Consider the following 14315-nt stretch of genomic DNA (forward strand, 5'->3'; position numbering starts at 1 on the left):
TCCCTCTCCTCAGGCTTCCTTATTCCCTGAGACACAACAATATTGAAGTTAAGGCCAATTAATAACCTTACAATGGCCTCTCAGTGTTCAGTTGCATGTCTCACTTCAAATCAAAAGCTAGAAATGATTAAGGTTAGGGAGGAAGGCATGTTGAAAGCTGAGACAGGCCAAAAGCTAGGTCTCTTGCACCAAACAGTTAGTGAAGTTGTGAACGCACGGGAAAAGTTCTTGAAGGGAATTAAAAGTGCTATTCCAGGGACTTCCCTGGTGGTGCAGTGGTTAAAACTCCGCCTGCCAATGCAGGGGACGCACGTTTGATCCCTGGTCCGGGAAGATCCTACGTGCCGTGGAGCAACCAAGCCTGTGCACTACAACTACTGAGCCTGTGCTCTAGGGCCCATGAGCCACAACTACTGAGCCCGCGTGCCACAACTACTGAAGCCCGTGCACCTAGGGCCCATGCTCCACAATAAGAGAAGCCACCACAATGAGAAGCCCACGCACCACAATGAAGAGTAGCCCCCGTTCACCGCAACTAGAGAAAGCCCACGCGCAGCAACAAAGACCCAACACAGCCAAAAATAAATAAATAAATAAATTTTTAAAAAAATACTACTCCAGTGAACACATGAATGATAAGAAAGTAAAAGAGCCTTATTGTTGATATGAAAAAAGCTTTAGTGGTTTGGACAGAAGATCAAACTAGCCACAACATTCTTTTAAGCCAAAGCCTAATCCAGACAAAGCAAGGCCATAACTCACTATCTTTAGTACTAGTAAGGTTGACATAGGTGAGGGAGCAGCAGCAGAAGAGTTTCAATCTAGCCAAGGCTGGTTCATGAGGTTTTAGGAAAGAAGCTGCCTCCAAAACGTAAAAGTGCAGCGTGAAGCAGCAAGTGCTGATGTAGATGCTGCAGCAAGTTATACAAAAGATCTAGCTGTGATTACGAAGGTGGCTACACTAAACAACAGATTTTCAGTGTGGAAAAAATACAGCTTTCTATTGGAAGAAGATGCCATCTAGGACTTCCATAGCTAGAGAGGAAAAGTCAGTGCCCATCTTCAAAGGTTCAAAGGACAGGCTGACTCTCTTGTTAGGGGCTAATGCTGCTGGTGACTCTAAGTTGAAGCCAATGCTCATTCACCATTCCAGAAATCCTAGGGCCCTTAAGACTTATGCTAAGTCTACTTTGCTTGCGCTCTGTTAATGGAACAAAGCCTGGATGACAGCACATCTGTTTACAACATGGTTTACTGAATATTTTAAGCCCACTGTTTGCACCTCCTGCTCAGGAAAAAGATTCCTTTCAAAATATTACTGCTCATCGACAATGCACTTGGTACCCAAGAACTCTGAAGGAGATGTACAATGAGATTCATGTTGTTTTCAGGCCTGCTAACACAACATCTGTTCTGCAGCCCATGCATCAAGGAGTCATTCGACTTTCAAGTCTTATTATTTAAGAAATACATTTTGTAAGACTATAGCTGCCATCAGTGATTCCTCTGATGGTTCTGGGCAAAGTAAACTGAAAACCTTCTGGAAAGGATTCACCATTTTAGATGCCATTAAGGTCATTCGTGATTCACTGGAAGAGGTCAAAATATCAAAATTAACAGGAGTTTGGAAGAAGTTGAGCCTAACCCTCCTGGATGACTTTCATGGGATTAAGACTTCAGTGGAGGAAAAAAAACTGTAGTTGTGGTAGAAGTAGCAAGAGAACCAGAATCAGAAGTAGAACCTGAAGATGGGACTGAATTGCCTCAATCTCAAGATAACACTTTAACAGATGAGGAGTTGCCTCTTATGGGAGAGCAAAGAAAGAAGTTTCTTGAGATGGAATCTATTCCTGGTGAAGGTGACATGAAGACTGTTGAAATAACCACAAAGGATTTAGAATATTACATAAATTTAGTTGACAAAGTAGCAGCAGAGTTTGGTAGGACTGACTCTAATTTTGACAGAAGTTCTATCATGGGTAAAATACTACCAAGCAGCATTGCCTGCTACAGAGAAATCAAGATTCAATCCACATGGCAAACTTCATTGCTGTCTCATTTTAGTAAGCTGCCATAGCGCCCCCCCCCCCCCCCCGCCTACCTTCAGCAACCAGCACCCTGATCAGTCAGCAGCTATCAACGTTGAGGCAAGACCCTCACCAGCAAAGATTACAGCCTGTTGAAGGCTCAGATGATGCCTAGCATTTTTTAGTAGTAAAGTATTTTTTAACTAAGGCATGTACATTGTTTTTCTAGACCTAATGCTATTGCATGATTAGTAGACTATAGTATAGTGTAAACAATACTTTTATATGCCCTGGGAAGCCAAAAAATCCATGTGACTCGCTTTATTGTGATATGCACTTGATTATGATGGTCTGGAACTGAATCTGCGAAGTCTCTGCGGTATGCCTGTACACAATTATAAACAATAGCATAGTTACAGATGATTACTGAAAAAGAGACTAATAAAAACTTGTTTGGGAGAAGTAGCATTATGAGTGATCACTCCCTCTCCGCTATCTTACTAGATACGAAAATTTTTGTTTAGGGAAAGTGATATTAATTTTATTGTGAAACAATAGTCACTATTTTTCTTTTTAGTTATGACAAAGAGAGAAATATGAAATAAATGAACAAACAAGCACACACATTATTAACAAGATCTGGAGCTTGACTTTCCTATCAGAAAGCAAAAAGTACGTTTTTCCTGAGAAACAGGGTAGCACCTGAAATCATTTTTAAAATTCTGCTGCTTTTCTATTATAATATCTTTAAATACCAGGAATTGAACTGTACCACACTTATAATTACACTATTTAGCATACCATGAGCACCCATACATTCGATGAATTATGGATTGGTAGATTTTAGAGTTGAGCCCACTTGTGTAAGTTAGGTTTAATAATACGAAATACCCATGGGAAGAACTCAGGGAAGCATTACAAGCTGATCCAAAATTAAGAATCTACAGCCCTAAATAAATTAATGTGTGTTGATCTTGCCCTCTGACTTTTCAGAAGCTAAAATACTTTGGGAGGGGGACCTTCAAGATGGCAGAGGAGTAAGACGTGGAGATCACCTTCCTCCCCACAAATACATCAAAAATACATCTACATGTGGAACAACTCCTACAGAACAGGTGAACGCTGGCAGAAGACCTCAGACCTCCCAAAAGGCAATAAACTCCCCACATACCTGGGTAGGCCAAAAGAAAAAAGGAAAAACAGAGACAAAAGAATAGGGACGGGACCTGCACCAGTGGGAGGGAGCTGTGGAGGAGGAAAAGTTTCCACACACTAGGAAGCCCCTTCGCGGGCGGAGACTGCGGGTGGCGGAGGGGGGAAGCTTCGGAGCCGCGGAGGAGAGCGCAGCAACAGGGGTGCGGAGGGCAAAGCGGAGAGATTCCCGCACAGAGGATCGGTGCCGACCGGCACTCACCAGCCATAGAGGCTTGTCTGCTCACCCACCGAGGCAGGTGGGGGCTGGGAGCTGAGGCTCGGGCTTCAGTCGGATCCCAGGGAGACGACTGGGGTTGGCTGCGTGAACATAGCCTGAAGGGGGCTAGTGCACCACAGCCAGGAGGGAGTCCAGGAAAAAGTCTGGAGCTGCCTAAATGGCAAGAGGTAGTCCGCCTGCTGATGCAGGGGATGCGGGTTTGTGCCCCGGTCCAGGAGGACCCCACATGCTGCAGAGCGGCTGGGCCCGTGAGCCATGGCCACTGGGCCTGCGTGTGCTGAGCCTGTGCTCCGCAATGGGAGGGGCCGCAACAGTGAGAGGCCTGCGTACAGCAAAAAAAAAAAGGCAAGAGGCCACTGTTTCGGGGTGCGAGAGAAGAGGGGATTCAGAGCACCACCTAAATGAGCTCCAGAAAAGGGCGCGAGCCGCGGCTAACAGCGCGGACCCCAGAGATGGACATGAGACGCTAAGGCTGCTCCTGCAGCCACCAAGAAGCCTGTGTGCGAGCACAGGTCACTGTCCACACCCGCCTCCCCTTCCCAACCCCTGGGAGCCTGTGCAGCCCACCACTGCCAGGGTCCCGTGATCCAGGGACAACTTCCCTGGGAGACCACATGGCGAACCCAGGCTGTTGCAACATCACGCCAGCCTCTGCCGCCTCAGGCTCACTCCATATTCCAATTGTAACTAGCACACCTCTCCCTCCCCCTGGCCTGAATAAGCAAGAGCCCCCTAATCAGCCACTGCTTTAACCCCCTCCTGTCTGGGTGGTGAACAGATGCCAGAGGGCAACCTACATGCTGAGGTGGGCCAAAATTAAAGCTGAACCCCAAGAGCTGTGCAAACAAAGAGAAAGGGCAACTTCTCTGTGAAGCCTCAGGAGCAGCAGATTAAATCCCCACAATCAACTTGATGTACCCTGCCTCTCCGGAATACCTGAATAGACAACGAATCATCCCAAAATTGTGGCGGTGGACTTTGGGAGCAACTGTAGACTTGGGGTTTGCTGTCTGCGACTGATTTGTTTCTGATTTTTATGTTTGTCTTAGTTTAGTGTTTAGTGCTTGTTATCATTAGTGGATTTGTTTCCTGGTTTGGTTGCTCTCTTTTTTATTTTTATTATTTTCTTTATTTTAATAACTTAAAAAAATATACATATATATATATTTTTTTCTTTCCTTCTTTCTTTCTTTTTTTCTCCCTCTTCTTCTGAGCCATGTGGCTGACAGGGTCTTGGTGCTCCAGCCTGGTGTCAGGCCTGAGCCTCTGAGGTGGGAGAGCTGAGATCAGGACATTGGACCACCAGAGGCCTCCCAGCCCCATGTGATATCAATCGGCAAGAGTTCTCCCACAGATCTCCATCTCAATGCTAAGACCGAGCTCCACCCAACAGCCAGCTAACTCAGGTGCTGGATGCCCCATACCAAACAACTAGCAAGACAGGAACACAACCCCACCCATTAGCAGAAAGGCTGCCTAAAATCATACTAAGTTCACAGAGACCCCAAAACACAACAAATGGACACGGCCCTGCCCTCCAGAAAGACAAAATTCAGCGCCACCCACCAGACCATAGGCACCAGACCCCTCCACAAGCCACTGAACCAACCTCAGCCACTAGGGGCAGACACCAGAACAACAGGAACTATGAACCTGCAGCCTGCGAAAAGGAGACCCCAAACGCAGTAAGATAAACAGAATGAGAAGACAGAGAAATACGCAGCAGATGCAGGAGCAAGATAAAAACCCATCAGACCAAATAAATGAAGTGGTAATAGGCAGTCTACCTGAGAAAGAATTCAGAGTAATGACAGTAAAGATGATCCCAAATCTTGGAAACAGAATGGAGAAAATACAAGAAACGTTTAACAAGCACCTAGAAAAACTAAAGAGCAAACAAACAATAATGAACAGCACAATAAATAAAATTTAAAATTCTCTAGAAGAACTCCATAGCAGAATAACAGGCAGAAGAAGGGATAAGTGACCTGGAAGATAAAATAATGGAAATAACTACCATAGAGCAGAATAAAGAAGAAAGAATGAAAAGAATTGAGGACAGTCTCAGAGACCTCTGGGACAACATTAAAAGCAACAACATTAGAATTATATGCGTCCCAGAAGAAGAAGACGAAAAGAAAGGGCCTGAGAAAATATTTGAAGAGATTATAGTCGAAAATTTCCCTAACATGGGAAAGGAAATAGTCAATCAAGTCCAGGAAGCATAGAGAGTCCCATACAGGATAAATCTCAGGGGAAACATGCCAAGACACATATTAATCAAACTATCAAAAAATAAATACAAAGAAAAAAATATTAAAAGCAGCAAGGGAAAAGCAACAAATAACATACAAGGGAATCCCCATAAAGGTTAACAGCTGATCTTTCAGCAGAAACTCTGCAAGCCAGAAGGGACTGGCAGGACATGTTCAAAGTGATGAAAGGGAAAACCTACAACCAAGATTACTCTACCCAGCAAGGATCTCATTCAGATTCAATGGAGAAATTAAAACTTTTACAGACAAGCAAAAGCCAAGAGAATTCAGCACTGCCAAACTAGCCTTACAACAAACACTAAAGGAACTTCTCTAGGCAGGAAGCACAAGAGAAGGAAAAGACCTACAAAAACAAACCCAAAACAATTAAGAAAATGGTAATAGGAACATACATATCAATAATTACCTTAAATGTAAATGGATTAAATGCTCCAACCAAAAGACACAGACTGGCGGAATGGATACAAAAACAAGACCCGTACATATGCTGTCTACAAGAGACCCACTTCAGACGTAGGGACACAAACAGACTGAAAGTGAGGGGATGGAAAAAGATACTCCATGCAAATGGAAATCAAAAGAAAGCTGGAGTAGCAATTCTTGTATCAGAAAATATAGACTTTAAAGACTATTACAAGAGACAAAGAAGGACACGACATAATGATCAAGGGATCAATCCAAGAAGATAACAATTGTAAATATTTATGCGCCCAACATAGAAGCTCCTCAATACATAAGGCAAATGCTTACAGCAATTAAAGGGGAAACTGACACTAACACAATAAAAGTAGAGGACTTTAACACCCCACTTTCACCAGTGCACAGATCATCCAAAATGAAAATAAATAAGGAAACACAAGGTTTAAAGGACATATTAAAAAAGATGGACTTAATTGATATTCATAGGACATTCCATCCAAAAACAACAGAATACACTTTCTTCTCAAATGTTTATGGAACATTCTCCAGGATAGACCATATCTTGCATCACAAATCAAGCCTTGGTAAATTTAAGAAAACTGAGATCGTATCAGGTATCTTTTCCGACCACAATGCTATGAGACCAGATATCAATTACAGGAAAAAGACTGTAAAAACTACAAACACATAGAGGCTAAACAATACACTACTAAATAACCAAGAGATCACTGAAGAAAACGAAGTGGAAACCAAAAAATAACTAGAAACAAATGACAATGAAAACATGACGACCCAAAGCCTATGGGATGCAGCAAAAGCAGTTCTAAGAGGGAAGTTTACAGCAATACAATCCTACCTCAAGAAACAAGAAACATCTCAAATAAACAACCTAAACTTACACCTAAAGCAATTAGAGAAAGAAAAAAAAAAACCCCAAAGTTAGCAGAATGAAAGAAATCATAAAGATCAGATCAGAAGTAAATGAAAGAGAAATGAAGGAAACAATAGCAAAGATCAATAAAACTAAAAGCTGGTTCTTTGGGAAGATTAAAAAAAATTAATAAACCATTAGCCAGAATCATCAAGAAAAAAAGGGAGAAGACTCAAATCAACAGAATTAGAAATGAAAAAGGAGAAGCAACAAGTGATACTGCAGAAATACAAAGGATCATGAGAGATTACTACAAGCCACTATATGCCAGTAAAATGGACAACCTGGAAGAAATGGACAAATTCTTAGAAAAGCACAACCTTCCGAGACTGAACCAGGAAGAAATAGAAAATATAAATAGACCAATCACCAGCACTGAAATTGAAACCATGATTAAAAATCTTCCAAGAAACAAAAGCCCAGGACCAGATGGTTTCACAGGCGAATTCTATCAAACATTTAGAGAAGAGCTAACAACTATCCTTCTCAAAATCTTCCAAAATACACCAGAGGGAGGAACACTCCAAATGTCATTCTATGAGGCCACCATCACTCTGATACCAAATCCAGACAAAGATTTCACAAAAAAAGAAAACTACAGGCCAGTATCATTGATGAACATAGATGCAAAAGTCCTCAACAAAATACTAGCAAACAGAATCCAAAAGCACAGTAAAAGGATCATACAGCATGATCAAGTGGGGTTTACCCCAGGAATGCAAGGATTCTTCAATATACACAAATCAATCAATGTGATACACCATATTAACAAACTGAAGGATAAAAACCATATGATAATCTCAGTAGATGCAGAAAAGGCTTTTGACAAAATTCAACACCCATTTATGATAAAAACTCTCCAGAAAGGAGGCAGAGAGGGAACCTACCTCAACATAATAAAGTCCATATATGACAAACCCACAGCCAACATCATTCTCAATGGTGAAAAACTGAAACCATTTCCACTAAGATCAGGACCAAAGGTTGCCCACTCTCACCACTATTATTTAACATAGTTTTGGAAGTTTTAGCCATAGAAATCAGAGAAGAAAAAGAAATAAAAGGAATCCAAATTGGAAAAGAAGAAGTAAAACTGTCACTGTTTGCAGGTCACATGATACTATACATAGAGAATCGTAAAGATGCTACCAGAAAACTACTAGAGCTAATCAATGAATTTGGTACAGTAGCAGGATACAAAATTAATGCACAGAGATCTCTTGCTTCTTACACACTAATGATGAATAATCTGAAAGAGAAATTAAGGAAACAATTCCATTTACCATCGCAACAAAAAGAATAAAATACCTAGGAATAAACCAACCTAAGGAGACAAAAGACCTGCATGCAGAAAACTATAAGACACTGATGAAAGAAATTAAAGATGATACAAACAGATGGAGAGATATACCATGTTCTTGGGTTGAAAGAATCAACACTGTGCAAATGACTATACTACTCAAAGCAATCTACAGATTCAATGCAATCCCTATCAAACTACCAATGGCATTTTTCACAGAACTAGAACAAAAAATTTCACAATTTGTATGGAAACACAAAAGACCCCGAATAGCCAAAGCAATCTTGAGAAAGAAAAACGGAGCTGGAGGAATCAGGCTTCCTGACTTCAGACTATACTACAAAGCTACAGTAATCAAGACAGTATGGTACTGGCACAAAAGCAGAAATATAGATCAGTGGAACAGGATAGAAAGCCCAGAGATAAACTCACACACATATGGTCCCCTTATCTTTGATAAAGGAGGCAAGAATATACAATGGAGAAAAGACAACCTCTTCAATAGTGGTGGTGGGAAAACTGGACAGCTACGTGTGAAAGCATGAAATTAGAACAATTCCTAACACCATACACAAAAATAAACTCAAAATGAATTAAAGACCTAAATGTAAGGCCAGACACTATAAAACTCTTAGAGGAAAACATAGGCAGAACACTCTATGACATAAATCATAGCAAGACCCTTTTTGACCCACCTCCTAGAGAAATGGAGATAAAAACAAAAATAAACAAATGGGACCTAATGAAACTTAAAAGCTTTTGCACAGCAAAGGAAACCATAAGCAAGACGAAAAGACAACCCTCAGAATAGGTGAAAATATTTGCAAATGAAGCAACTGACAAAGGATTAATCTCCAACCTTTACAAACAGCTCATGCAGCTCAATATCAAGAAAACAAACAACCCAATCCAAAAATAGGCAGAAGATCTACATAGACATTTCTCCCAAGAAGATACACAGATCGCCAACAAACACATGAAAGGATGCTCAACATCACTAATCATTAGAGAAATGCAAATCAAAACCACAATGAGGTATCATCTCACACCGGTCAGAATGGCCATCATCAAAAAATCTAGAAACAATAAATGCTGGAGAGGGTGTGGAGAAAAGGGAACCCTCTTGCACTGTTGGTGGGAATGTAAATTGATACAGCCACTATGGAGAACTGTATGGAGGTTCCCTAAAAAACTAAAAATAGGACTGGCATATGACCTAGCAATCTCACTACTGGGCATATATCCTGAGAAAACCATAATTCAAAAAGAGACAAGTACCACAATGTTCACTGTAGCATTATTTACAATAGCCAGGACATGGAAGCAACCTATGTGTCCATCGACAGATGAATGGATAAAGAAGATGTGCCAGATATATATAATGGAATATTACTCAGCCATAAAAGGAAACGAAATTGAGTTACTTGTAGTGAGGGGGATGGACCGAGTCTGTCATACAGAGTGAAGTCAGAAAGAGAAAAACAAATACCATATGCTAACACACATATATATGCAATCTAAAAAAATAAGAAAAATGGTTCTAATGAACCTAGGCGCAGGACAGGAATAAAGATGCAGATGTAGAGAATGGACTTGAGGACACAGGGAGGGGTAAGGGTAAGCTGGGATGAAGTGAAAGAGTAGCATTGACATATATACACTACCAAATGTAAAACAGATAGCTATTGGGAAGCAGCTGCATAGCACAGGGAGATCAGCTCGGTGCTTTGTGACCACCTAGAGGGGTGAGATAGGGAGGGTGGGAGGGAGACGCAAGAGGGAGGGCATATGGGGATATACGTATACATTTAGCTGATTCACTTTGTTATACAGCAGAAACTAACACAACACTGTAAAGCAATTATACTCCTATAAAGAGGTTAAAAAGAAAAACTGTTGCGTGAGCTCTTTAATACAAGAACTCAAAATAAATGCAACATAATAAGTTAACACTCTTTTAGCTCTTTTGATGTCTATAATTGATTTAGTCAAAAGTAATGTTCAATAGTCAAAGGCTGTATTTATTATGTACAGCTGTTAATTATGCCTATTGACTGAAACTATGCTTTAAAAATGAATTTAAATATAAATGAAATGAGCTATCATAAAGCAACTTTAAAGGAAAAACCCAAAATACTAACAGCAGAAGAAATTTGACTTCTAAAGTTTTAGTCACCTTACAATATGTAATATTAAGCATAAAGTCCAGCTAAACTGGCAGTAAGTTCCTGAATTAATATTTACAACCCCAAAGCTTATACTATCATTAATCTCCAACTGCATTTCATTAAATGAATTCAGTTAATTGGTGCCTAAAATATATGCAAATTAAATGTGCAGATGAAATGTGAACAGGAATTGTGTAACGTTGTACAGTTTGGGCTTGGCAACATTAAAAATTACTTCAATAAATAGAAAGCAAATGGATATAAGCAATTTAAACAAGATGAAAAGATAACTCTCTTCACTGAAATAACTGTATGAGGAAAAAAATGGCATAAACATGCAGAACTGGAGCAGAGGGAAATCCTGAACAGACTTTAGGTTCAATTAGGATAGCCTAAGTAGGTTACACTAGAACCCTTCAGAATTCAGTTGGAGTATTCACTGCTCTCTTTTCCTGTTCTTTATTAAAGAAAAAGAGGAGAAGGTTAAAAATTCTTTATATACCGTTTCAAAACTAATCCCCATTTGCTCACCTGCTGAAATCTTTCTCCGTCTCCAGCTCTTCTTCTCCATGACCAAGACGCAGGAGGTGACGCTCGTCAATGTCTAAAGCCATGATTTTCTCAAACAACTGGTTCAGGGCCTGGAGAATAAAAAAAAAAAGAATGATGGAGAATTTTATAGAATCAGTAGGCTCCTTTAAAAGTAACAAAAACTAACAATCAGAAGGATAGAAACGAATGAGCATTGCCCAGTCAGATAAGAATCAAAGTAAAAACACAGAAGGAAACATCTTATATTAAGGCCATTTATAATTTAAACAAAACAGTATTTTTATTGATTTCTGATATTGCTACATACATATACTTGGTCAAATTAGTAACTGCAAATCATCAAAACCATCTATCCATTACATCTCTGATAATTTATGAAAAGAGAAGGCTTTGGCTCAGTATATATTTCTCTCAAGTAGTAAAAATTAGTAAAATAATTAACAATCACATTAAGTTTCATTTTATTTAACAGAATTTCCATGAGTTGCAGAAAACTGAAAAGTTTTTGTGATTGGAGAAGTCCTCTTAGGAGATGTGTGGGTAGAATACTTCAAAAGGATCACAGAGAGGAAAGGTAAAGTGCAACATTCAAATCTTAGACTGAAAGTCTAAATTAGCTCTCTATACACTAAGAAGCAGAGCACTCATTGCAAACTGTTCTGATGAAAGCCATTTACCTATGAAATGTTCATATTTGGGGCTCCCTGAAATCCTAGTATTTACTATCTGAACATCTGCAGTTATAAGGTTTTGCAGAAAGGCAAAAGTTTCATTGCATGGAAAGATATGCTAATAAAGTGACATTTAAAAATTAGCCCCCACTCAAATATTTCTCCCAATTTACCACTAGTTTAACCCCGCCCATGAGGTCAGCATCCAGTCTTGTAAACATCCAGGCTACGTAAGGTATACAGATATCCTTTGCTATCAAAATTCTAGCAATTAGAGCTCAGAAACTGCTGAGATAAACATAAATCTTCAGGAAAAAAATTCACGCTATCTAAACTCTTGGTATTTTCCATCTAAAACTTGAGATGCAATAGATCAGACCACATGGCATTACTCACTGTCCAAACCTTTCCTATTCAAACTCACGAACCACATAGATTTAGGGGACAAAAAATACTAGCACATTGCAATCTCAGAAAAAACTGCAAGATTTCATCGTGAATTAAAGTGATGCTGGAGAACTGCTAGAATTATAGATGGGAACCAAGATCTGGTAAACAAAACAGTTGTGAAATATCAACAACTTGCGTTTAAGAGGATGGTCTGATTATCAAAGGAGCAAAGAAATCTTTGGCTATTTTTGCAAAATAACCTTCTCTATAATTGTGCTACACAAGATAGTCACAAGTAGAGGATACTATAGAAAGTCATTATCAAGTTATGACAAAATTTACTAAAAAATATTATGTTAAAACAACACTGAATAATTCCTTATTCATTCTAAGTATCTGCAAATAGGTAACATTACTATAGACTGAATTTTATTAAATAGAAGAAAAAAGTCTTTACACAGTTTGTTTCTTTTATCAAGATAAAGTCTTAACCCTCTCTTGTGCACAATTTTAGTACACCAGGCCAGTTACTTATAAACTTTAAAGAAATAAAAACATAAGTGAATGAATTGGATAGTATTAATTTTAAAGTCCTGAGATTAAGTTGATGAATAACCGTAAATAACATTTAGCATTCTAAAAACTCAGTGTTTCTCTGTAGACCAACTTTTTTAAAGAATTGGTCAACTGAAATCACTATTGTTAATACGTATTCAGAGAAAACAAGTACCTTTGGAGATTTAGACTACCATGTGAGTTTCATAACATGTTTCAGAATGTTCTGAGAGCTAGCTCCCTGTCACATTTTACATTAGAGTTAATATCACTTGTTCTTTTTCATTTCTATGGTAGTGACAGCTTCAGAATAATTACCTCAGCACACATACAGATGTAAAGACCATTTTTCATCCATTATTTACAAGAAAGGAGTTTGTTTTCCTTGTTTTAGCTATTTATAAATGCCTTATGTATTGGACCTGCAACCTAAAATTGTCCTTCCATGTAATATACATATTCATATGCATATTTTATAAGGATTTAAAATTTAATCCAGTATTAATATGATCTGGATTTAGTCTTTTAGGAATATCCATTCTACTAGTAGAAAAATACTACTAGTAAGGGGTAATGCTTTTGATCTCAAAGTAAAAGGTCTAGCTTAGCATGGATGATAGGAGAAAAAGGCAATTACCACATATCCAAATATTCTTCTCAGCTTTTCCACATTTGGACTGCCTCTATTCGAAATAAAAGATTGTTTTTATATTTTTCTCAATATGGTCTGGTCATGACCAGAGATAATCCAAGATTAACTCAATAACAAACACTATGCTCATCAGCCTTTCCTGGTACTCTGTGAGCCCATAATCAGGTTATCATATAAGCAGAAATCTCCACTGTGCTTTCATGCATCTCCCACTCCATACATGCATGTCCACTTCATACGTGCATGTATGGAGTGCACGCATGCACACGCACATACACACTCTCTCTTTTACCTGATTGGAATGAGTAACAATCAGAGTCCTCTGCTCTGGGAAATTGTGGTAGATGTTGGATATGATTTGGACTGCCACATCTGTTTTTCCTGTACCTGGTGGGCCCACAACCTAAAAAGCAGATGAACACATAGCAAACTACTAAGTTATCACATAGTTAGAAAATGGAGATTTTAAAACTGAAAGATAAAATAAATTTAAAAATTCACTGGGTAAGTTCAATGCAGAATGGACAAGACAGAGTTAGTGAACTTGAAGACAAATCAACAGAAATCACCCAACCTGAACAAGCAGCAGGAAAAAAAAAGATTAAAAAAATAATACAAACAGCCTTGTGAATCTATGAGGCAATATTAAAAGGTATAACATATCTTTCTAATCCTAGAAAGAAGGGGAAAAGCATGCAGTGTAGAAAAAGTATTTAAAGAAATAAGGGCTGAAAATTTCCCAAATCTGGCAAAAGACATAAATCGCAGATTCAAGAAGCTCATTTAACCATAAACAGAATAATCCCAAAGAAATCTAAGGCCAGACACATAATAATTAAATGGTAGGAATCTAAAGACAGAGAAAAAAATCTTAATAGCAACCAGAGAAAAATGATATATTACATATAGCAAAAAGATGTTTCAAATGACTGTGGACTTCT

General features: G+C 39.0%; 1 protein-coding gene across 1 annotated transcript in view; it reads right to left on the reverse strand.

The window, feature by feature from the left end:
• Positions 1 to 14315, reverse strand: part of AQR (aquarius intron-binding spliceosomal factor) — a 107042-nt gene that overhangs the window by 32827 nt on the left and 59900 nt on the right. The window contains exons 23-24 of the mRNA XM_082842072.1: positions 13667 to 13777; positions 11086 to 11195 (exon numbers count right to left, since the gene is read on the reverse strand). Coding sequence (XP_082698198.1) covers positions 11086 to 11195; positions 13667 to 13777 — 221 coding nt within the window. The remainder of the gene's footprint in view (positions 1 to 11085; positions 11196 to 13666; positions 13778 to 14315) is intronic.

The sequence above is a fragment of the Leucopleurus acutus genome (genome assembly GCF_964270905.1).
Source record: "Leucopleurus acutus genome assembly, chromosome: 1".
NCBI lineage: Eukaryota > Metazoa > Chordata > Mammalia > Artiodactyla > Delphinidae > Leucopleurus > Leucopleurus acutus.